The 21942-nt window shown below is 38.7% G+C and overlaps 1 protein-coding gene across 1 annotated transcript in view; it reads left to right on the top strand.

The window, feature by feature from the left end:
* HPRT1 (hypoxanthine phosphoribosyltransferase 1) overlaps positions 1–18992 on the top strand; it is a 19685-nt gene extending 693 nt beyond the window's left edge. The window contains exons 2-10 of the mRNA XM_009287639.2: positions 215–307; positions 1827–1933; positions 3430–3613; positions 9148–9213; positions 10200–10217; positions 12723–12805; positions 15128–15174; positions 17413–17489; positions 18122–18992. Coding sequence (XP_009285914.1) covers positions 215–307; positions 1827–1933; positions 3430–3613; positions 9148–9213; positions 10200–10217; positions 12723–12805; positions 15128–15174; positions 17413–17489; positions 18122–18169 — 723 coding nt within the window. The 3' untranslated portion in view covers positions 18170–18992. The remainder of the gene's footprint in view (positions 1–214; positions 308–1826; positions 1934–3429; positions 3614–9147; positions 9214–10199; positions 10218–12722; positions 12806–15127; positions 15175–17412; positions 17490–18121) is intronic.
* The last annotated feature ends 2950 nt before the right edge of the window (positions 18993–21942 follow it).

Genomic DNA, 21942 nt, shown 5'->3' with positions numbered 1-21942 from the left:
CCGGCCCGGCCCGCGGAGTCACCTTGAGCCCCGGCCGAGGCGCCTTCCCTTCCCCCGAGCGGTGCCGGGGCCGCTGTGCTCCCTCCCGCCGCCGGCCAGCGCGGGGGTGGGTTCGCGGTCACGGGTGGCGTCTCGGGAGGATTTAAACCCGGAGGACGGCGGGGAGAGCCGGAGTTGCCGCCTCAGAAACGAAGGTGAAATAACTTCCCACCAGATACGAACCGGCGCGGCACAACTTCCTATTCCTGTTGCTTTTCGTGGCGTGCTGGGGAGGCACCGGTTTGTTAGTGAGAGCCGGGAGTGCGGTGTAAGTCGCTTAAATGTTTAAGTTAGGATGTATTTTCGGAGGAAGAGCATTCGGGGGATGTTTTTTTGCATCGTTGCCGTATCTGCTAAGGTTCTTACATACTCATTTTTATTATTTTTTTAAAGCCAGTACCGGGTGCTCATGAAATACATGTGGTGTCTTATGGCTGAGAGCTGTGCCGGCCGCAAGGTTGCGGACTGTAAATCCCTGCAGTTAATAAAAAACCTGATAGAATCTGTAAGAAGGGCCCGTTCCCTACCAAATGCAGAAAGGAAGGTTTAGTAGACAGGCTAGGTATAACGATGGGTCTGAACCACAGGAAAATACCATGTGTTTTGGGAGGGACATGTCTCATTACTTAAAATAACAGCTCACTCTGGATTGCAAGGACTCCATGCCTGAGCCAGGTGCGTGGGTAGCTCATACAAGGTCTGTTTTGGATGGGAAGGTGAAATACTCATGAAATTCCCCATGTGAAATGCTCATTAGGGATTACGCAACAAAAAACCCTGTAAACAGTTGGCCAGGTAAGTGCTTCCTTGGGCACCGAAATAAGATTGTGTCCTGCAAGGGCAGCGGTAGCCAAAATGGATACTTAAAATGCTTGCCCTGGTGAACTGTCAGTAATAAGCTTCGGTTTTTGCTCTGATATTCTTAACTTCATTTTACACGTAATAGTGTTCAGCTGCATAAATAGAGTGAAGTAATTAAAAAACACATTGTCATTTTCAAGTTGCAGCAGGGTTAAGGTTCAGGGAAGGCTATTCTTGATGCTGTTGAGACAGTATGCCCTGAACCTCAGCAGTGTTTCGTATAATTGTATACATATGCTAATTCCTTGTCCTAATTAATATTCACTTGCTAATATTGCAGGCTGTTTCATACAGGGAATTTGCCCGTGCGGAACAGGTTGCTGAAGTAGGGCTTTCATTTCAGATTCTGAAAGATCTTGAACCTCCACGGTTTGCAGACAGTGGTCTGAGAAGGCTTGCTTCGCAGCAGCATAACTTGTCATGCTCACGTAGCTGTTTTGTCCTGAAAACTGGCTTGTGTGTTTTGTTGTGATTTGGTGCTGTGGAGATTTGGAAGATGTCCGTGTCAAAACCTCTGCTTGCTTAATTGCAAATGCAGGTTTTGTGTTACACTAGGAAAATCAAAGGTGTTAAAAAGCTCCTTGACTATTTTTTTAATGGAATAAAGAGATTCATTGAGGTGTAGTAGCTTCATTCTCCCGCTCTCCGATGTAGGAGAATGTTGTTAGGATTTAATTTCTTCCTCACATTGTATTACACAATAGCTCATGTAGTATTTCAAGCAACTCTTATGAACTGTAGGTTCTGTTAGATTACACTTTACGCTGTGTTCAGTGTGGCTAATGCTTTTATAGAGAGGGAAAGTGAGGTGATACTGATGAGTGTAATGGGTTTGATAGCTTACTGAATAAAGCAAAGGACTTGTAGTTTCTCACCACAGACTTTCTATAAGGCTTTGTAGAAATCTCACCTTATTTCCTTTTCAGATTGGCGATGATGAACAAGGTTACGACCTGGACTTGTTCTGCATACCTAAACATTATGCAGATGATTTGGAAAAAGTCTATATTCCTCATGGGCTCATCATGGACAGGTTTGTTTGACTTCAGACAGTACACTGCTCCAGCTGATTCCATGATGCTGGAATAAACAATCTTCCCGTGATAGTTTTGCTGCCTGGTGACTGTCTAAATGGATTACATTTAATTAGAGACTAAGAAGTACAAGTACTAATTAACTCTTTCTTGTTTGGCTTCCAAGAGTTTGTGCATTTGCAGTTATGCTATTGTTTGGAAATTTGTCATAATTCTCAAGCGAGATTTTGTGGTACGTAGCAATCTACAACTTTCTTTCTAGTGTTTCTTTGATGTTTTACCTTCTTAAAACCTAATTAGAAGACGTTATTTGTTGTGCCAGTTCAGTCTGAAAACAATTACAGTCTCTTGAATTTCCTTAGGATGTTAATAAAAGTAAATTATTCATCACATCATCTTAGACTTTCTCATGTTCGTATGGTAGATAAGTAATATCCAGCTTTCTCCTACCTTCTGGGAAAGACATTAGCCTCTGCAAATATGAATCTGTCACTTGTGTGGTTGCTGAAATCTGTGATGTGCTGTGGAAGTTTTATCTCGTGTGATCAGAAGTGGGTGCATAAGCCTACAAGGCATTTTTGTTTTACTTTGTATTTGATAGTTGCTAATTCCCTTTAAGAGAATGAACAACAAATTCGGTGAAGCAGTTGTTGGAGAGACAGAACCATTTAAGAGTGGTGCTGGGTGGATCTTCCTGGAGATCTTGTGAATAGGAATGCATCTAGATTTTTGCGTGGTCCTGTTTGATTAGATATAATAAACATTCCTATAATTTTTTTTTAAATATTGTAAAAACTGCACTGGAAGTTCATATAGAGGAAAAAATTGGACAAAGTACATGTCATTAAGTAATTGACGTAAAGTTTATAATGGTAGACTTTCTCTGAGAAACGTGCTGTCAGCTGGCACACAATAAATACATACCATGCTTTCTAAAATAAATTACAAGATAAATTTAGAAAGAATGATTGCAGAAGAACGGTGCAGTGTTCTCTTGCTCTGCTTCGTTGGTATTGTATTTTGCAGTTAGGACAAATTTCTGGCATTCTAGCTTGGCAAATAAACAAAAACTCTTTAGTTTACAATTTGAGAATTTTCTTGCTCCTCAGTTAGTGAGGGCTACTGCCTGTTTGTTGTGTTAGCTTACGTTGCCCCTTGCATGGAAGCTGAACCTATCTTTGGAAGGAGAAAACACACCTTCATGTCGCACATCTGACAGGGAAACAGCTTCAGGGTGTTCACATTTGCTTTGGCTGAGTGTGACGTATGAAAACAAAGGTGTTTGACGGTGCTGCTGTTAGATTAACCTTGAAAAGCAAAACTTTGTTGACCAATAACATGTAAAAGTGACTGAAGCAGTAGGCAAATATTTCCGAGCAAAATGTGTTTCCAAGTTTGATGCATGTGTTTGCTACTGTTAGCAGTATAAAATGCTGCTCTATAGTAAGCAAATGAAATGTGTTATGACAGCTAACTCTTTCTTGGTTTTGTATAGGACGGAGAGACTGGCACGAGAAATTATGAAGGGCATGGGAGGACACCACATTGTAGCACTCTGTGTACTCAAGGGTGGCTATAAATTTTTTGCTGATTTATTAGACTACATCAAAGCACTGAACAGAAACAGTGACAAATCAATCCCCATGACTGTCGACTTCATTAGGTTGAAGAGTTATTGTGTAAGTATCTCTGCAGTACTGTGCAATTTTTATATAATTTTGACTAACTTCAAATTATTAACAGAGGTGGTTTGATATTGTTACTGCCAGAATATGCTAATATTAAACAAATAATTAAGGGAATTAAGAGTCACAAGCTAATTTACTCTTTCTCTACCTTATTATACAATCTGTTTTCTTTTAGACCATGATATCTCCGCAGCCCAGTAAAATCCTTATGCAGAGCAGAGAGACCCTTTCCATGTCCTTTACTTGTTAAACAATTTCCTCTCTGCCCACTACCCCATCTCTAAAGCTGTGGCTGTAGAATAATACAGAGGATTCCTCTGCAACTATGGTTACAAAAATTTAATTCTAGGAATTTTTATGTGGCTTAGACATCATTCATTGGACAGGAAGACTTGAAAGCTGCAAAAATGGTTATACCCGAGTTCCGTATCTCATCTTTTGTTTGGCTCAACCAAACAATGAACAAAATTAATTGTATTTGGCCTTGAGGAAATACTAGATTCATAAACCTAGATTTATGATTAGTGGCAACTGAATATGGCACTACCTTTTCAAGACTAAGCATAGGTTGCCTTGGGTTTACATTTTTGGAAAATAATTTATTTTCATTCTGAACACAAGGATTTAACTTTATAGGGAAATTGAACATTCTGTAACATGAGGTAATGTGTAAGTTTTGTAGAAGGAAGCACAAGGTTATGTTGTGCAGGTCAAAGGAAGCAGCAGATGGCTGTTAGTAAGTCAGGAAGCACACAGTACTAACATACTAGTCTCGTGTTTTCAGGATGGTATTTGTGATTTGTTCCATAAGACCATCTGTAGCATGGAAAGAATTACATTTTTTGGTTTCAGTTTAGAGTGTTGGAATAAACTGTTTTGTAAGGTTATGCTGTTAGTTCTGTCTCAGCAACTTTGTGTTCAAGTCAGCAGTATAGGCTACTTGTTGCAGTTGCAGACGAGTGCCTATTCCAGTAGAAAAAAACAGAGGTTACTAAGTTGGAAACTCAACCTCATCCTTCATTTCATTAAACTGTGAAACCAGAGATGGAATTATTTGCAGACTTAGTTTGGACTGTCGAAGAACTTCATAAATTCATGATTGCTGTTGAGCGATCTGTTAATGTTTCACGGCGAAGCCCAGAACCGCGTGGGGCTTTGGTCAAGTCCGTTTGCAGGACGAGCAGCCCTGGCTGCCTGAGGCATACACACAGCTGGCTGTCCAGGGGTTACCTGGAAACCACGTTCACATTTGCTGAACACGAGGCAGTAATTTAGCTATGCTCTCTATCGAGAAGGCAAGGCTGGGCAGAAAGGTTCGTGCCAGACTTTAGTTGTATCTCACAAGGCACTCTCTGTGCTTGTGCACCGTATTTAAATTAGTGGGCGAGAGCTGTTTGACACCCTTCCTTTGTGCTCCCCCCAAAAGATTCAGGCTCCTGCCGCCAGTCCGCTTAACCACTAAGCCACCACATGTCCATATATTCTGCCTGTAAAAGGCACAACAGAAAGCTGAAGGTCTCTATTACAGGATAGTATGTTAAAGAACAGGAAATGATGATTCCCACCTTTTTTTTTGGTGAGGAAATTGTGTATCTTCTGCTTTCTTCAAGGAACACTTCCAATAAGTTACTTGGCTTGTTTAAAAAACGATATAAAGACTACACCCTTTCACTCCACTTTCTGACTAACTTGGAAAAAACTATTGGAGGAATGGTTTGAAACCTGACACCCCCCCCCCCCCTCAGTTAAAAAGCAAGGCTGCCTTATTATATGCATGTTTTCTTTGCTCATACTGGTGTGTTAGGCATGCTTTGGTTCATTTCTTTACTACAGCTGCTTTTGTTTATTTTTCCCCAGAACTACAGTGCCTTGATATTAATAGGGGAGTGAGCAGCAAAGTAAGTTTAATGGAAATTAAAAGCCTGTTTTTGTAGTAAAAATGAGTAGATGAAAAGAAAAGCGGAGAAACTTAGACAGAAAGCTATCTAAGCAGAATGTTTTCCTTGAGGTGTTGGCTTCAGGGGTTTTTGTTTTGCCAGCCAATTCTATAAAAGAATGTTCTCTTGTTCTAGATGAGTCAGGAGCTCCTGTTACCTGATGCCTCCACTACAGTGGAGCATTTAATTTCTGTGGACTCTCTTAGGTGGTTATTAATATCCGGACTTATGTACTTTAGATTGCATAACTTGACAGACTGGATAAGATTGTCCTAACATGAACATGTATGTAACAGATTGACTAGGTCTTCCATCACTAATAGTGTCAGAATGCTAAATCTGCTCTGTAGTTTTTATCTGTGCTTTACTAGATGGAGGGATCTGCGTTTAGTGATGTGAAAACTGTCACAAACTGTAATGGACAGTTGAAAGTGGAGCTAGCTCTCGTCACTGTCTTTGGATGCGATTACTAGATCATGCTGCCTGCCTTTACAGACTGGATAAAAGATGTTAAAAATACCTTGGTCGCATAAACAAAGCAGCTGAACTTGTGTAATGGTTCTGAAATTGATGTAATTGAGGTTCTATTCTTGTTTCAAACCGATCATTTAATATTTACAAGCGTATGGGGGTTTTTTTGTCTTGCAATGCAAAGTTCATACTGTTCTGCACCCAAAAATAATTCTCTAAGAATACTGATATGATCAAGCTGTGATTAAACTTTGCTTGTAACTCCAGCTTTCCGAGTCCTTACAGATGAATTTTAATGATTTGGCAAGCTGTTAAGAAATGGAAAGATAGTGTTTGTGAACAGACCCAGATCTCGGTATTCTTGACAAACAGTTTATTTTGTTTGTGCTACAAGAAGAATGGCTTTTCACCAGTCTCCCGCATTTAAACTTGGAAATGAGCAAGCATTGCTTATGTAGTCATGAAGGGCAGCCAAAAGACAATGGATGTGTTGCACTGTTGCTTGGGAAAATAGGGATTTTCAGTGAAGTACATGGTAAACTCTGGTTAGGCTGGTCATGGCAGTATTCTGAAAGATCTCTGTTAACAAAGCCTTACAGCAAATACTGTAAGGAACTTAAAATGCCTTTTTAAAAGGTGATCTTGGAGTCACTTGAGTCAGGAGTTGCAATCTTGTAAAGCGTTGTTGTTTTCCAGCAGTGACAATGGGGAGGCAGTAAAAACAGATCTAAACAGTAAAATTCTTATGTGTTAAACCACAAAGCATTAAAGTCTTACCCGTACTGAAATCAGAAATAATGCTCCTGAAGATAATTAAAACATTGCTTAATTATTAAACAAAGTTCTTTCCAATGGAAATCTGGTTACAACCAGTGTCGGAAACTCGTTAACTGTTTTTTATCCTTTAATTGCTCAGGAATTCAGTACCTGCATAGGAATGCAGGTTTATATGCCAATGAAGATTTAGGTTTTGCATTGAGAAGTGTAGCAATTTGTATGGCTTTTGGTGGGAAGGAGCAGGAAAGTTTCTGTAGGTTAGATTATGATGATCAGCAGAGAAAAAACACTTCAATATGCATAATCCAAAGGTTTACAGTAACCTACAGTTTTGTGGAAGTCTTGTTTGAGTATAGTGTGTTGCTTTGGAGCCAAACAGATCATCTGGAACCTGATCTTATGCATATACCGAGGAGTACGAGTCTGTCACCCATACACGTAATTTCAATGGAACAAATACCTGTAACATCTTTCTCCGTCGTTGTTTTGTAAGGAATGATGTTTTTTTACATCCTTCCATGGAAGGAGGATGAAATTCCTATTAGTGTAGAAACAGATAAGAGAGAATCCTGTAACATAAACAAGGAAAAGCTTAAAGAAGCTGTCATTTAAGATAATTTTAAGATAGGGTGAACACAGGAAATGTCCTTTAGCTTTATGAATACAGTGCTTAACTGAATCACATTTTTTGTGGTTGATCTAGCCACTATTTCAGGCATTCAGTAGCAGTGTGTATATCTACTGGGTCAAACAGCAATCATTTTGGACATCTTTGGTTTTGGACTTTTTCAACACAGTGACTTTGATGCTGTTCGGTTTAGTTATTGTTTGCACTGTTACAGAAGCACTGAAACAGTTGACTATTTATCAGAAATGAATGTTCCTTATAGTAATGAAACATGGCACTTCAGTGCAATTTGAGTGGTATAACTCAAACTAATGTTTTCTTTAAAACACAAACCATGGGATAAGACTGAAAAGATACTTTTTCTAAGAATTTACTTTTTTTTTTTTTTTAAAATGTGTCATAGGAATCTTAAAAGGAAAGTATGTTAGTCTTATCATCTGGTTTTACATACCTAGAGCTGTCAGTGCTTTTTATCCCAGATCGTTGACATCACTGTCCAAAGGATTTGAATAAGTTTTCTCTTTACTGTCATCCCAGCATTACTTATTGTGTACTTGGTGTGTGCCTCTCTTAAATCATTTGTTTCCCCTTTTTTGTGATAACAGTTTTAGTTTTTGCGTACGATTCATATAGCACGATTATCTGTCTTCGTGGGGCTGTAAAAACAGGAAGCTGTACGTGGCTGTCTCTCTGTTCCCTTGTGGTCCCCTCTCTATTGCATCTGTCATTTCTGGGTTTTGGGAAGGAACTGCTCTTTTGCTGCATGTCTGCGTAGTTGTGCAGCACGCTTGGGCTTCAAGGTGCAGCAGCAAAATGCTACCATTTTTCTAAAAGGAAGATACGTGGTAAGGAGCTACAAGAATAAAGATTGATAAGCGATACTAACCTTTGACTGAAATGATTAAATTGTAGGATAATGTCATCATTTGTAAGTAGTACAATAATAAGCATATCTTATCCTATATGAACTGTGAGATGCTGTCAAGGTTTAGAGTCAGTTGAATGACTTTAAATAAACTGCAAAGGTCTTTGAAGCGCTCCTAGCAGCTGGTTTTAACTTTCCTATGTAACAGTTCATTTACGTTTGTATCAAAGTTTAGTTTTACTGAAGCAAACTGCTGGGTTGCAGTGATGGTGTACCTGTGTTGCTGTACAATTACTATAAGAAGTAATTTGATCGTTACTAATATTTGTTGTAAACTAGGCAAACATAAGCTTTTCTGGCTATTCTTGTAGCTTATATTTCTAAATATTAATCTGTGCCGTGTTTGCTGGCTATTCTTGTTGTTGTTATGATTGCTTATTCTTATCCAAAGAGTAAGGCTTTCTAAAGCATTAAAGTTTAAAATGTAAATTACCAGCTATATAGCAGCATGCAGCTTGGAAATTGAAGCACTTTTTGTCTTATTTCCGTATTTGTAGGGAATGCATAGCAAATCATATCTTTTTAGATACATATGTATATATAATGGTCACAGATGAGAGATGGTGCCTGTGTTTATGCAGATCTCTTGTCAAACAATCTTTAATCTGAAATACCATCTTTGAATTTGATCACTTCTAATTTCTTAGTTAATAGAGAGACGGTGTTGGTGCTGTTTCTGAAAGCATTAACATTCACTGGTTATGTACTTTGCAGTTTTGGTATTTACTGGAAGAAAAATTACTTTAATTCTGGTAATGCTAATGCTCACCCTCCTCTTTCTTATTAGAATGATCAGTCAACTGGAGATATAAAAGTCATTGGTGGGGATGACCTCTCAACCTTAACTGGAAAGGTATGGCTCTTTGTATGTTTAAAAACAAACAAAACCACTAAAGAACCCACATACCTGCATGGTTTTAGTGTGTGAAGATTATAGAGTTTAAAAAAAATGAAATGAAAGAGTTTCACTTAAATATTCGCCACTGTATACTAGGAGAGTGGATAAGCCCCACCAAAGCCATCAGTTTAGTCTGAACTTAACAAAAAAGACCCTATTCACCGTCTTCAGTATCAGTAAGTTTTAGGAGATTTGTTTTTCTGCAGTGCCTGAGAAGAATAATCTTGTGTGGGTGGTTGTCTACAAACTACCTTTAAAAGAGAGGGGCATTGTTTATTTGCTGTGTTGGTGTTCCACTGAAGTAGTGATGGGAATTCATACTGTCAAGATGTGTAACGTGCAGCCCAGGTTAGGGGCTGGGGTTCCCGTTACAGGTAGTGAAGAGAGAAGGAAATGGGAGAATGTAAATTGGGAATCTGCTTTTCTCCAGTGACTCTATGGCGATCGTTGAGCCAGATGTCTGGGGTTAAATCATCAGTGCCTCCTGCTCTGTCAGAACACATTATTTTCCCCTTCTCCTTACACATATGTGATCTTTCAGGCATGTATGTCACAGTTCAACATAAAGGATGTAGGTATGACAGAATTGTACGTGTCTCTGCAGTATGACACTCTTTGCATGACAAGAATATGAATTGTGTAGACTCTGTTGTGATCTCTTTTGCATATATCTAGAATTCTCGAAGTCTAAATTATTTAAAGATCAATTTGTACTCAGCATGAGACGTTGAGGAGAATCTTATTGCCTGCTAATTGTTATTAGAGCATCAGAAATGTTAACTACATAGAATTTGTTGTTACATGTGTAAACATACATAAATGGTGGTACAAATATTTAACTGCAATGAAAATGAGTAAGTTACAGAGATTAATATATGTAAGAAATGGCATATTCTCTAGATAGTAATTGATTTTTTTTTTTTTCTTTTTCTTCCTGCCAGAATGTTCTGATTGTAGAAGTAAGTATTATGTTTCGCTTTGAAGTTCTAATGTGTGACTGGTAAAAGTGTTCTTATAGAAGTTGTTCTTAAGCCAGAAAACCTACAGTTTCTGGTTTCGGGGCTTCCAGCTTCTGATTCCAGGCCTGACTTTTGCAAGCGGGCTCTGAATTTGAAATGGTGTGTTTTGAAGTTCTAATGTGTGACTGGTAAAAGTGTTCTTATAGAAGTTGTTCTTAAGCCAGAAAACCTACAGTCTCTGGTTTCAAGGCTTCCAGCTTCTGATTCCAGGCCTGACTTTTGCAAGCGGGCTCTGAATTTGAAATGGTCTGTGTTTTGAATTCTCAAATTGCATTCCACTGCCAAATTTAACAAGGAAAATATCCATGTAAAATTGTTTGCATTTACTGTCAGTTTTCTGAGATTCTGTCAATTCTAAAATGTCTTCCTTTTTTTTTTTATTTTATTTTTAAATTTTAAAAAGTAGCCTGAACTAGGTGATATTAGGCATATTATTATTCTGGGTTTATAACAGCAAGCTAGGAAATTAAACTGCAGGGGTAGAAAGAAGTTCCTGGTAGGAATATCCTAAAATATGTGAAAAACAGATCTAAGCCCAATGTCCCTGTGTATAATTTGTTTAGAGAATATTGGCATAGAGAACGCTAATTCCTAATTAGCATTTTGCAATTGCTAAATTCCCATTCCTCTGTCTTGTCATGGTTCTTTGGATGATATCAGGTAGAGTACACCTCAGTTGGATTTCCTAGTAGGTACTGTTGCTTAATTCTTGCTTTCATACCTCTTTCTTGATGGACAGTGTTGCTTATGTTCAGTAAGTATTGCTTTGAGGAAGGATGTTCTTGAGTAAGATTGCCAATTTCGGGATAGGGAAGCAGCAGCAGTAGACAGGAAAGATGGACGTGCAATCTAATAATGTCTTAAGGCTCCAAATAATGGAAATGGCTTGTTTGTAAGCAAAGAAACAGCTATGGCAACTAATTCAGCAGCCGAAGGGAAGGATGTTTCCTCTCATAAAATGTGTTTATGTATGGTTTTTTGGTTTTTTGGTTTTTTTTTTAATTTGAGAAGGTTATATTATTCCACAGGAAGCACATTCAGTTCCAAAACTCCTACCAAAATAGTATGTATACAGCAGTCATCTGTGTGACCAGTGGTGTCCTTTGAAGTATATTTTGCTTCAGATAGGCAGATGCATTTAATTATGTATCTGCTCCATTTCAGATGAATGTATGTCTTTAAAGTCCCAGACAGCTAACTAGGTTAGTTTCTCATTTGTTCAGTGAATCATCTATCCAGTGACTTGTCTTATACACTGTCAAATATGAACCCTTTTACTGATCACCATTTTAATTGTCGAACAATAAAAATGCACATTTATTGTAGGTTTAATATCTTGTATACCAGAGCACTAGGCTTTTCTATAGAGCATTCCTTTAATATGCAAAAAAATCTGAACAAAATGGAGGCTCACCTCCAATAAACAGATAAACACACAGTACAAAATCAGTAGTAGGTTCTATTTTTCTTTTGAATATGGAAGCAGCTACTTCTGTTTATTCGCCAACTTTTATTTTTATCTATATATCTGTATGTCTTTAACTTTTCTTGAGTTTATAACCATGATTAAAAGCTTTAAGTATTAAAGACTGTATTGCTGACGGGTGCTCTGTTGAGTTTTTTGTTTGATTTTTATTTTAATTGGGAGTCATGGGAAAATAAGCTGAAACCAGGACATTGCTGCTTCTGTGTTATCTACCTCCTTCACTTCAAATAGACTTGATTTCAGGCCAGGGTAAGAACCGTCCCTCTAAAGATCATGTGATTATTTCAGTCAAAATGAGAAGTCCAGTTCTGATGCTTCAGTTGTAAGCCATATATTCTTTTTTTTCTGCTTATACGTGCAGTGTATGCAATTAAAATGGTGTGTCAAAGTTCATTTTAGTGTGTTTGAATGTAGACTTTAGAACTGCACCCAGATAGTCCCAGTGCAATTTCTTTAGCTATTTCTTGGATCTGTAATGTAAATTACACTCCTTTTTCTTTAATTGCAATAATGGGTTGTTCTGCCTATTTTCCCTTCTTAATTTTCTTTCTGTTGTAGACATCTGTCTCTGTAACTGAGCTCAACGCCAAGACTAATGTTACTCTTACCATATTCGAATTAAACATTGTTTGTCTAATAGCTGCAAGGAGCACAAGCCATAAAATGTCCAAAAGGAGCCAAGAAGGTTATAGTTTAGTCACTGCTTTCAAAGTCATAGATACCCACAGCAGTTAAGAACTATATGTTAATATAGTTAATAGTTAATGTGTGTGTGATCACTTTACTGAGCATAGGTGTGTAAGCACAACAATGGTGTTACATGTCACCTGTATTTGATTATGAACAGTATTTTGGCATATTTTCATGCTGTTGCAGATGAGCAATTTCTGTGGTAGAAACTTGAAAATGCTATTCTGACACGTTTAGTGTTCTTTCTTACTTGAGATTTTTATTTTCAGGATATAATTGATACTGGTAAAACAATGAAAACGTTGCTGTCTCTACTTAAACAGTACAATCCAAAGATGGTGAAAGTAGCCAGGTAAATTTTTAATGATGATTATTTGTGCAGTATTTCACCTTAAGAAGGACACACGGGGTGGGGGGGGAAGGTATAGAGTACATTTCCATGGAAGACAAATGGGAGGGAACGTTTCTGCAGGAGTCATATATGATGTGATCTGTTGGAGTTTAGTATTTGTTTAAACTCCAAAAGCACACTTGCTTGTTATGAGAACATGTGTTCGTTAAGGCTGGTGGAAACACTGTTCTTTCCAACCTTTATTGCTGGAAGAATTTCAGTGCTTCAGAAGGGGATAGCTTGTGCGTGCCTGGTACATGTCTTGCCTTATCATATTATGGTAAGGTTTGTGGGTTTTACCACTGAAGTCCAAGTTAGGTTTAGAAGTATGTGGAAGAATTTAAACCTTTTGGGCTTAAAAAAACACCCTCTCAAGTTGGTAGAGGTATTTTCAACACAAATTTCGTTCATAAATGTAGACTTTTACTAGAGATGGGGATAAAAAAAAAAATCAGTGGTTGTACTACTAGTGGTAGTATCTATCCAAACGTGTTTGTTTCTGCTTTCGTTATCTGCAATTTCAGTATACTGCAGTGGTGTACCTGTGCAATGGAGACTTTTTTTAGTTTACCTTCTTTAATTGTAGAATTAAATTAGTTTGCACACTAACATAATTGTTTGTGTAGTGTGCATAGTGCAGCTGAGCTTTAGAGGTCATTCTGTGAGAGTCACCCAGCCATATGCTCTTCCAGGCTTTTCTACTTAGTTACATCTTTAATCAATTAGTTTCAAAACATTTTATAATTAAATAACTTACAACTAACAAGAAATGTTGAGGATGATAATATATTATTAACCAATATCAATATTCTTCCTACTTCTTTTTCAAATTGCATCTTTTATGCTGCTATGCTGTGGTTGTGTATTTTACAATAAAAGCATAATGATTGCTGGGGATTAGAGATAAAGCAGAGCTGTGTGTAATATCTAATCAGTTGTGTTGCCATAGCAATGTCAAAGCAGTTGTTAGATGTACGAGAACAGCTCTTCTTGCTGATAATCTGGAGGTGACCTGCTGAAGGTGAGGTTGTTGAGGATTTCTCCCTGGCCAGATTAAGTGTGCCAAATTTTAAATATTTGTCAGTGAATAGTGCCCTAACACTGCAGTGTACATCATGAATATAACGTAGTATGAGCAAGGTCCAGTTTCCTGTAGTTTAAAGCTGTTGCAGTAATTTGGGTCTGCCAAAGACCTGAGCAGGTAAACATGATCATGCTAGATACTCTTAAGTGTAATGTTCTTAGTTACTTCACTTGCCTCTCTTCTTAATTTTCTTTCTCTCTGACAATTAAGCAGTTGTTGCAGGGAGATGTGAATTAATGCTAATACGATTTTGGGGCTTCTTTGATGAAATCCTACACCAATTCTCAAAAATTAGGCCTCACAACTAGAAGTTCCAGTAACTGTCTAAAATTGAAACTGTGACTCTGACAAATGAAGCCCTGCCCTCACGGGTGATCCAGGAGGGAAGGAGTTCTGTGCTTAATGCACAGAGTTATGCTGACCTCTGTCTTTACGTTCAGCCATCGACCACCTTTTCTTTTCCTCCCAAAGACTCTGTGTGGCAAAGACAGACAAATGTCAGGCCTGTGGGATTGTCTTCTAAGAGGTAGAAGTGCTCAACTGAATAATGAGTGAATCAAACTAGCAAGGCATTTCTCTCTACTACAATACCCACAACTCTATATCTCCGTGCTTTTTACACCTCTGACTATTAATTCTGGAAAAGTGGAGCTGGTTTGTATCACCTGATCATCAGAACCAATTACACTTTCTTTATGGGTGTAATTAGTACTGCCAATGAAAAACAGTCGAGGACATGCTGTGCAACCGCAATTGAGGTTGCATTTAAGCAGCTGAACTTTTGCTTCATAATACTAATGCTTTTGAAAAGAGCTCAGTTGGTCTGGCCAGATCCAAGTTGTCACCTCTTCACCTATAAGCTAAATTGTGCCTGAAGTTCCTAACAGACATAAAACCCCACTAAGTCACTTTTTGCAATGAAAATCCATCCAGATCAGTATCTCCTAGCCTCTTGCTTGCAGACCTGTTAGTTATCCTTTAGGCTGTGAACCATTCATTATTCTAGGAAGTTTTGATTTTGTCATTATGATCAGCTGCACCTGCAAATAAAATAATAGTTTAACATATGTGTAGTTATGCTTTCAGTTATGCACATTTAGGCCAAATTCAGCTTGTCTGTCATCAAAACAGTCTCATAGATTTGTACCTGTACCCAGTGCTTTTCCATGTTTCAGTTTTACATTGGTTTTATTTGACAGTTTGTTGGTAAAAAGAACTCCTCGAAGTGTGGGATATCGGCCAGACTGTAAGTGACTTTTTGACAACTGTTTTTAATTTTTAAAAGTATGTCACTGTATTGTGTACCCTTTGGTCAAAGTCCAAGGATGTTCCAAATAAGCTTTCACTAATGATTCTTGATAGATTTTGCTCTTATTTAGGGAATTTAAATATTTGGAATGTATTTTGGCAGAGTTAATCTGGATTTGGTCTGATCCTTTTTTTCTTAACTTTTTGTAACATTTTACTATATGAAAAGCAAACTGATATTTTGGTCCAGGTTACACCCTTTTCCTATGCAAATTCTCCAAGCTTGCATGTAGTCAAATGCTTTGGTCAGCAGAATCTGCTGGATTCACCTTTGACACTTTTGGGAGTGATTCGGGTGAACCTAGCCACCTCATGCCATTTGGAAGTCCCCAGGAATGTGGGAGGACCACACGGGGTAGCAGGTCTGATAAAAGTTTACAGTGATAAGATGCCTAAGTTGGCACAAAACCAGTTATGTCTAGACATCTGAATTATCCCTTCTTGTCTTCTCCTGTCTGTCCCGAGGCCAGAAAGAAAGGAATAGCATCCAGAGCAGACAGTGGTACCAGAGTGACGGCTCCTCTTGCCTTGGGAAGGGCTATGTGTTTTAACCCTGTTCCAGAGGCTAAAATCCTGTTAATCTGGACCATGTACTTTCACTATGGAAGTGGAGTAAATTTAGCAGCAGAATTGCATCCTCTGACTCCTCCTTTCCAAGGTTGTACAATATTCTGGAACTGAAATTTTTCAGTGCCTTAAAAGCCTAATTGAGGTGTTCCCCTCAGTCAAGGATGCCCCTCCTTCCTGAGATCTTATTATAGGCTTAGCTGGGTTAATGGTCTGCCTTTTGAGCATCTTGCAGCAGATGACTTGTTTTGCCATCTGTCCGCAGAGGCAACCTGTTCAGTGCAGGACACATGAGCTCTGAAAGAAGAGACAACAAGGCAGTAATGGCTGGGCCTCCATTTTATCCCTGTATTATGAGGCCAAGTAGACGCTAAACATTGCCGTAATTTTTCAAAAAATGCACACAGCCTTTCTATTGGATTATATGATTTATCTCCTTATTTTCCTTATGGACCCTCATTGTAGCCAGGGAGAGAAAAACCACCGGAGCTTTCCTGTGCTCAGGAGTCTTTCATTTTAGCATGAGGGGAGAAAGTAATTTGGAAATTTTATATTACCTTATATTTTATATAATTTTATATTTTTAGTCGTTTTATAGTGTGTGTGGACAGGTTGGACTGATAACTGCTTGACCGCCCACAAACTGTCCCGCTAGAGCTGTTTAGACAGTCTGTGGAATAGCTGATGTGCTCTTTTTAGGCAGCTTCTCTGGGAGAAGAAAAAAACAATACAACTCAACAACCCCCCCCACCTGTTTCTGAAACCTGCAAGTGACTCCATAAAGAACAGAGTGCCCTTTGCTCTTCACTATTGTCTATACCAAGGGATCAGGATCTAAGACGTGCTTTAGCAGCGCTGTCCTGCAGTCATAGCGTTTTCCTACGTATCGGGTCATGGCCTGTGAGTCGCAAGAGTGGAGTTCATCTGGGCAGTTACTCAAAGACGAAGGATTGGTTTCTCTGCAGTAACTGTGGTTCTGACATTCACGTTATCCTCCCAGCCCTTCACAGAGAGTCTTATTGGACTTGCACACCCATAGTTTTGAAGGAGCTGACGGCTGAACCTGCCTACTTGGTATGCCTTTGGGTACCCTTCCTGCAGCCCTACCCAAGGCGCAGGTCCAGCTCCCAGAGGTGCTGCCTTTTGAGTGACACTGTGAGGCTGACTTGTGCTGTGCTCACCAGTTCCACTACTTCTGCACTGGCACGTCAAGCATGCAGGAAGTGCTGGGAAGTATCGGCTCTTTTTCTATGTATTTACAAAGTTGCAGGAATTCTTCAAGGAATTTTACATTCTGATAATAATACCCTGTCTGTAGATTTAAGTGTTTCCATTCGTTTCTTGCAGACTGCATGCTAGCACCATGCTGCTGCGTGGGAACCAATAAATACATCTATTTAATGTTGCTTTAGTTGATGAAATAAGTCAACAAAGTAAGTTAAAATTTTAAAATAGTTCAAATATTAATCTGAGGATACTTGAGTGGAAGAAATAAAGTGAGTTAGGATGCATACATATCTATAAAATTTCAGATTGTCTCTGTAAAAAGGTCTAGTGAACTCTAGGAAGTTCTTTTCTAACATACTGGGTGACTTATGGTCTCTTTCAGTTGTTGGATTTGAAGTGCCAGACAAATTTGTTGTGGGATACGCCCTAGATTACAATGAATACTTTAGAGATTTGAACGTAAGTAATTTTTCCCGTATGTTTTTGTCCATTTAAAACTAGGGAGGAGGAAGGAAGGGAAGTCTCCTTGCATCACTCTTCCTCCTCTGTAAATCATACCTCTTGTGCAAATCTGTTCCGCTGGTGATGCACCGATGAGGGCAAACCCTAGAGCAGCAGGACAGTGTTTTGGAGCTCTTACGAAACTAAAATTTATTTTGCTACATGCAGAGTGGAGGCTACGCATCTCCTGTCAACTTTGAAACTTCACACAAACTTCACGTTATTTCTTATCTTACCAGATGTCTACAACAAATAAATGCATTTGCGTAGTTATATAAGAATTGGAGAAGAGAGACCTTGGAAGTTAAAAGGGGTTCACTTTTTAATCTAAGTCATTACTTCTTCATCTGGGTCTCACCAACCTTACATCAGACACTGGGTGGGATAACTAGAGGGAGGAGAAGGAAGGCAATGTTGAGATTTTTAGACAAAGAAAGGCTTAAGTTGTTCTGCCTAGTATACAAGATTCTTTTGTATGGAAACGTGTATATCATGCTTGTGTTGTTTTCAGAATTATTGAATACATATGTAAAACACTGGTCTCTTACATTACTTTTCTAACAGGAGCTTTTTATTTTACTTTGTTTCAGCATATCTGTGTGATCAGCGAGACGGGGAAGCAGAAGTACAAAGCATGAAAGCATAGTTCAAGTGCTATGACAACAGAGCTTTGAAATGTTTTGTTTACTGAGTCCTATCTTTCACAGGCTTCAACTCTGGTACACCAACTAAAATTGTAGAGTGCCCCAGCCCCATTGTCATATGCTTACTATAATTTATTGCATGTACAATATAAGATCTCGTCTTGTTCATTTATATTTTAGAAATGTAAACAGCTAGTGCAATCCTGCACTCCTTATTTTGATTTGCACTATGACTCTACCGACTATTGCTGCCCCTGGTTGGGTTGTGCTGTTTGTGAGCTCCAGAGTCTAACTCTTGCAGTGGTAAATTGCTTAAACCTCATCAACCCAGAACTGAAATAGTTCAAGTACTGTAAATGTAAAACATTTTATGATAGGGAAGTCTATTAGTAATATTTTTTAAATCTGTAATTTAAGTTTTATATTTTAATGCACAAATGTGATTGTGATTAATGGATAGTTGCACCTTTGGGTGTTATAAAGCATGAGGAGCAGCCAGTTACAGTATCTGTAATCTCCAAGGAGCTCATTCAGACCTCCTGGAGTTGCCTTATTGCTGTAAGGGAAGTCTGGGTGAAAAATACCTTTTTGTTTGTTTGTTTGTTTTAAAGGAGATGGAATGACAAAACAGAATGTTTAGAATCTAGTTTTAGTTGAGCTGCCTGTTTCTGTTAGATTTTTTTTTTTTTTAAAAATATCCATCAGCCAGTGGAATTGCCTTTTAAATTTAAACAATTTTAATATATTTCTGAAAAAGTATTGTAATGTTTACTTTATAAGATCTACAAAACAAAGTACTTTAAATAAAGGCTGTCTCTTTAAAATAAGCCCCATAAATCTATGCCACTCATTCTGTATATTAAAGCACTTTTGAAATTTTCTTCTCAGTAATATTTTTCGTAAGTGTTTCTGACAGTGAAGGCAGACTCTACATTTGTTATCTTTGTAGAGCTTTTGGTTAACATTATCATCTCTCTCGTAGACAGGATAAAGTGCTGAGGGAAGATACTGAAACACTTGCGTATTCTGTAACCAAACTGGATTTCAGAGAAAGTGGTTTAAGCACTGTCCTTTGTTCTGTTTTGGCAAAAATGAAGAGTGGAGATTATATGTTCATTAAACATATACATGTGGAAAAAAAAACCCCACGGCCATTTTGTAAGTAATCATTTGGGGTTGTTTCTTTACCACCTCTGTTCGTGTCGAGTTTAATTCTAAACATGGCAGCCCATCCCACACCTCGTCCTTGTGCCGTGCTTTTCAGTCCCCTAGCTCACACGGTTCTTGTACTTCTGTGCATGGGTTCTTCCACTGTATGCTCGGATTTAACGCTGCTCAGTGCTTAATGCATAATGAAGTTTTTGCCAGCCTGTTTTGACAGATTTTTCTGTGGTTTTGAAGTTTGGGTCATGTTTCTGTACTTTTCCAAGTACTGCGCATTGTCGTCCATCCATGGCGTGCTCAGTTACAACTCTAGTAGTTAGTAGCAAACCTAAAATATGAGTAATTTACACAGTGTAATTTAGGTCAAATGACCACAATGTGTAGGAGATCTATTTGTACATCAAAATTCGCATTAACAAATATTAGAACACTGATCGTGATTATACTATACTTTTGCGATGTTATAGTTAATGTTCCAAAGAGCTTGTTTTTCTAAATGCACTACAAAGACCGATTGTATTTCTCGATGTCCTAAATAATGTTTGTGTATATGCCTTTTCGAGAACCTGTACTGTCCCTGGGACAACTTGTTGCAAAATATACGATGCATCTCCAAGAAGAGGAAACACAAAAGCAACATAGAAAAATATAAACCCCCTTGCGAATTACTACATCCATTCAAGTTTTCACTAGTTCTGGTTGAACTTAAGGTCTAATCTTGAAAAGTAGTGTTTCCTTCAACTTTCTCAATAGTTCCTACTTCACAATGTGTCTTAAAATAATGGCACCTGGAGATTACACTAGAGAGGTGGCTTAAAAGTACCAATTTACACATGAAAACAATGAGAATTGATGATCTTCAGTATCTTTTAGGACTAAACCCTTAAACTGGTTTGTCCTGAAATGTTTTCTTGTCTTGGTTAAGACGGTTATTCAAATGCTGTGATTTGGGAAAGGGGGGAGAGGTTGAGTTAGTCGTAACAGGGGGTTTATGTTCCCCACTGTAGCAGGGAAATTAGTGGTCTGTCGGGGGTAGGAGTTGCAACTGTGTGGACGTGTGCACGTGGTACAGTCACAGAAGAGGTTTGGGAAGATACTCTTGAGCTACGCTGACCCCAGGAGCGATGCGGCAGGATCCCAGGTCTGCCTTCTAACAAACCTCGCCTCTGTCTGATGGAAAAGGTCGATATTTAAAAAAAAACCCCAACAACCCTACTCGATGTTCCCGCATTTCAAATGCTGGGGAACAGGCACTTTTTTTCTTTTGCACTTCCTTCACCTAGGATGATGTGATGCTTGTCAGATGAAGTGTATCACCCCAGAGGGAGTCCTCGTTCAAAAGCTTTTGTTACTCTCTATGAAAAGTGTTCAGAGAAAAAGTTACCCACTCTCTTGCCCTTGCTAGAGCAGTTCTAATGTACTGCAGCCTTTTACAGCACCTGTGCGTGCACGACAGGAAGATAAATTCTCACTTGAAAAAGGTTGAAAATGCAATCGTTACTTTTTATTCAGTAATTTTGGTTAAAAGACTGGGGTTTTAGTCACACCTTTGCAAGTTAAATGCAAACTTTATGCAACCCAGACATATATTGTTAAAACATTATGAAAGCACAGAGAAAATCTTGCATTTGAACATTTATGTGGCATTTGAAATTCATTACAGTTCCACGTTTTATGAATCACAAATGTATGCTGGAAAAATAATTTTGAATATTTATGGGCTTTACTATACTGTCTCACCCTGTGACATCTGGCTTTTCTGTACATTTTGATAATTCTCGCCTGCCGCAGACCGCTGACGCTGCCTGACTCGGTACCGCAAATGTGTGGCTCTGGTTTGGAGTGTTTATTCTTCTTGCTTTAAATTCACACTGATCAGAATCTAAAGTGCTCTAGACGGAGCTGGGAGATGTGGTTAAAAGTCTTTATGTGAAATAGCTGGCAGGCACTTTGGGGGGGGGGGTGAATCCTCGTTTTGAAAATTGAGACAAATTAGGATCTTTAAGTTGCCTTGTAATTGTATATCCTGACGATTAAATGTTGGTGGTGTTTCATTGTCTATTATGCTCTGAAAATCCTGTCAAGCATGCACTAATCCAGCAGTGAGGATCTGACGCTACTTGCAGGGAGCTGGTTACTCACGATTCATTAAAGGACTGTTTCTGCCGTGTCTGACTGCCTTTAATTCCCGTTCAGGTTGCACCTTGCAAGATCAGATCTCGACTGTATGCAAGTACCTTTATAAGTAAATGAGACATCACAGTGGTCTGGTTTTTTTTCCCCTTTTTTTTCTTTTTTTTCGTGTATGAGGACTTGTAATTTATTTAATTTCACAAGCAGTTGTAGTTTGGTAACTATTTTGATGGGGAAATTGCTTCCTAGCTCTGTAAACGTGCCAGACACGAAGGTGAAGCAGGCAGGGCTAGGAAAGCACAAAGATTCAGCACGGCGTAAGAATTGGCAGCGAGGATTTTCACCCCTAGGGAAGCTGCGAAAGGGGCCACGCTAGCCGAGCGCCAAAGGCTGGCGCGTGGTGTGTGTCGGGGATACATTTGAATAGCTGCAACCATACTCCTGTGAACAGGCTTTCTTGCTCCGGTAAA

Source organism: Aptenodytes forsteri, unplaced genomic scaffold (genome assembly GCF_000699145.1).
Source record: "Aptenodytes forsteri isolate BGI_AS27 unplaced genomic scaffold, ASM69914v1 Scaffold265, whole genome shotgun sequence".
In the NCBI taxonomy this organism is placed as follows: domain Eukaryota; kingdom Metazoa; phylum Chordata; class Aves; order Sphenisciformes; family Spheniscidae; genus Aptenodytes; species Aptenodytes forsteri.
This window is presented reverse-complemented; position numbering and strand designations above follow the sequence as displayed.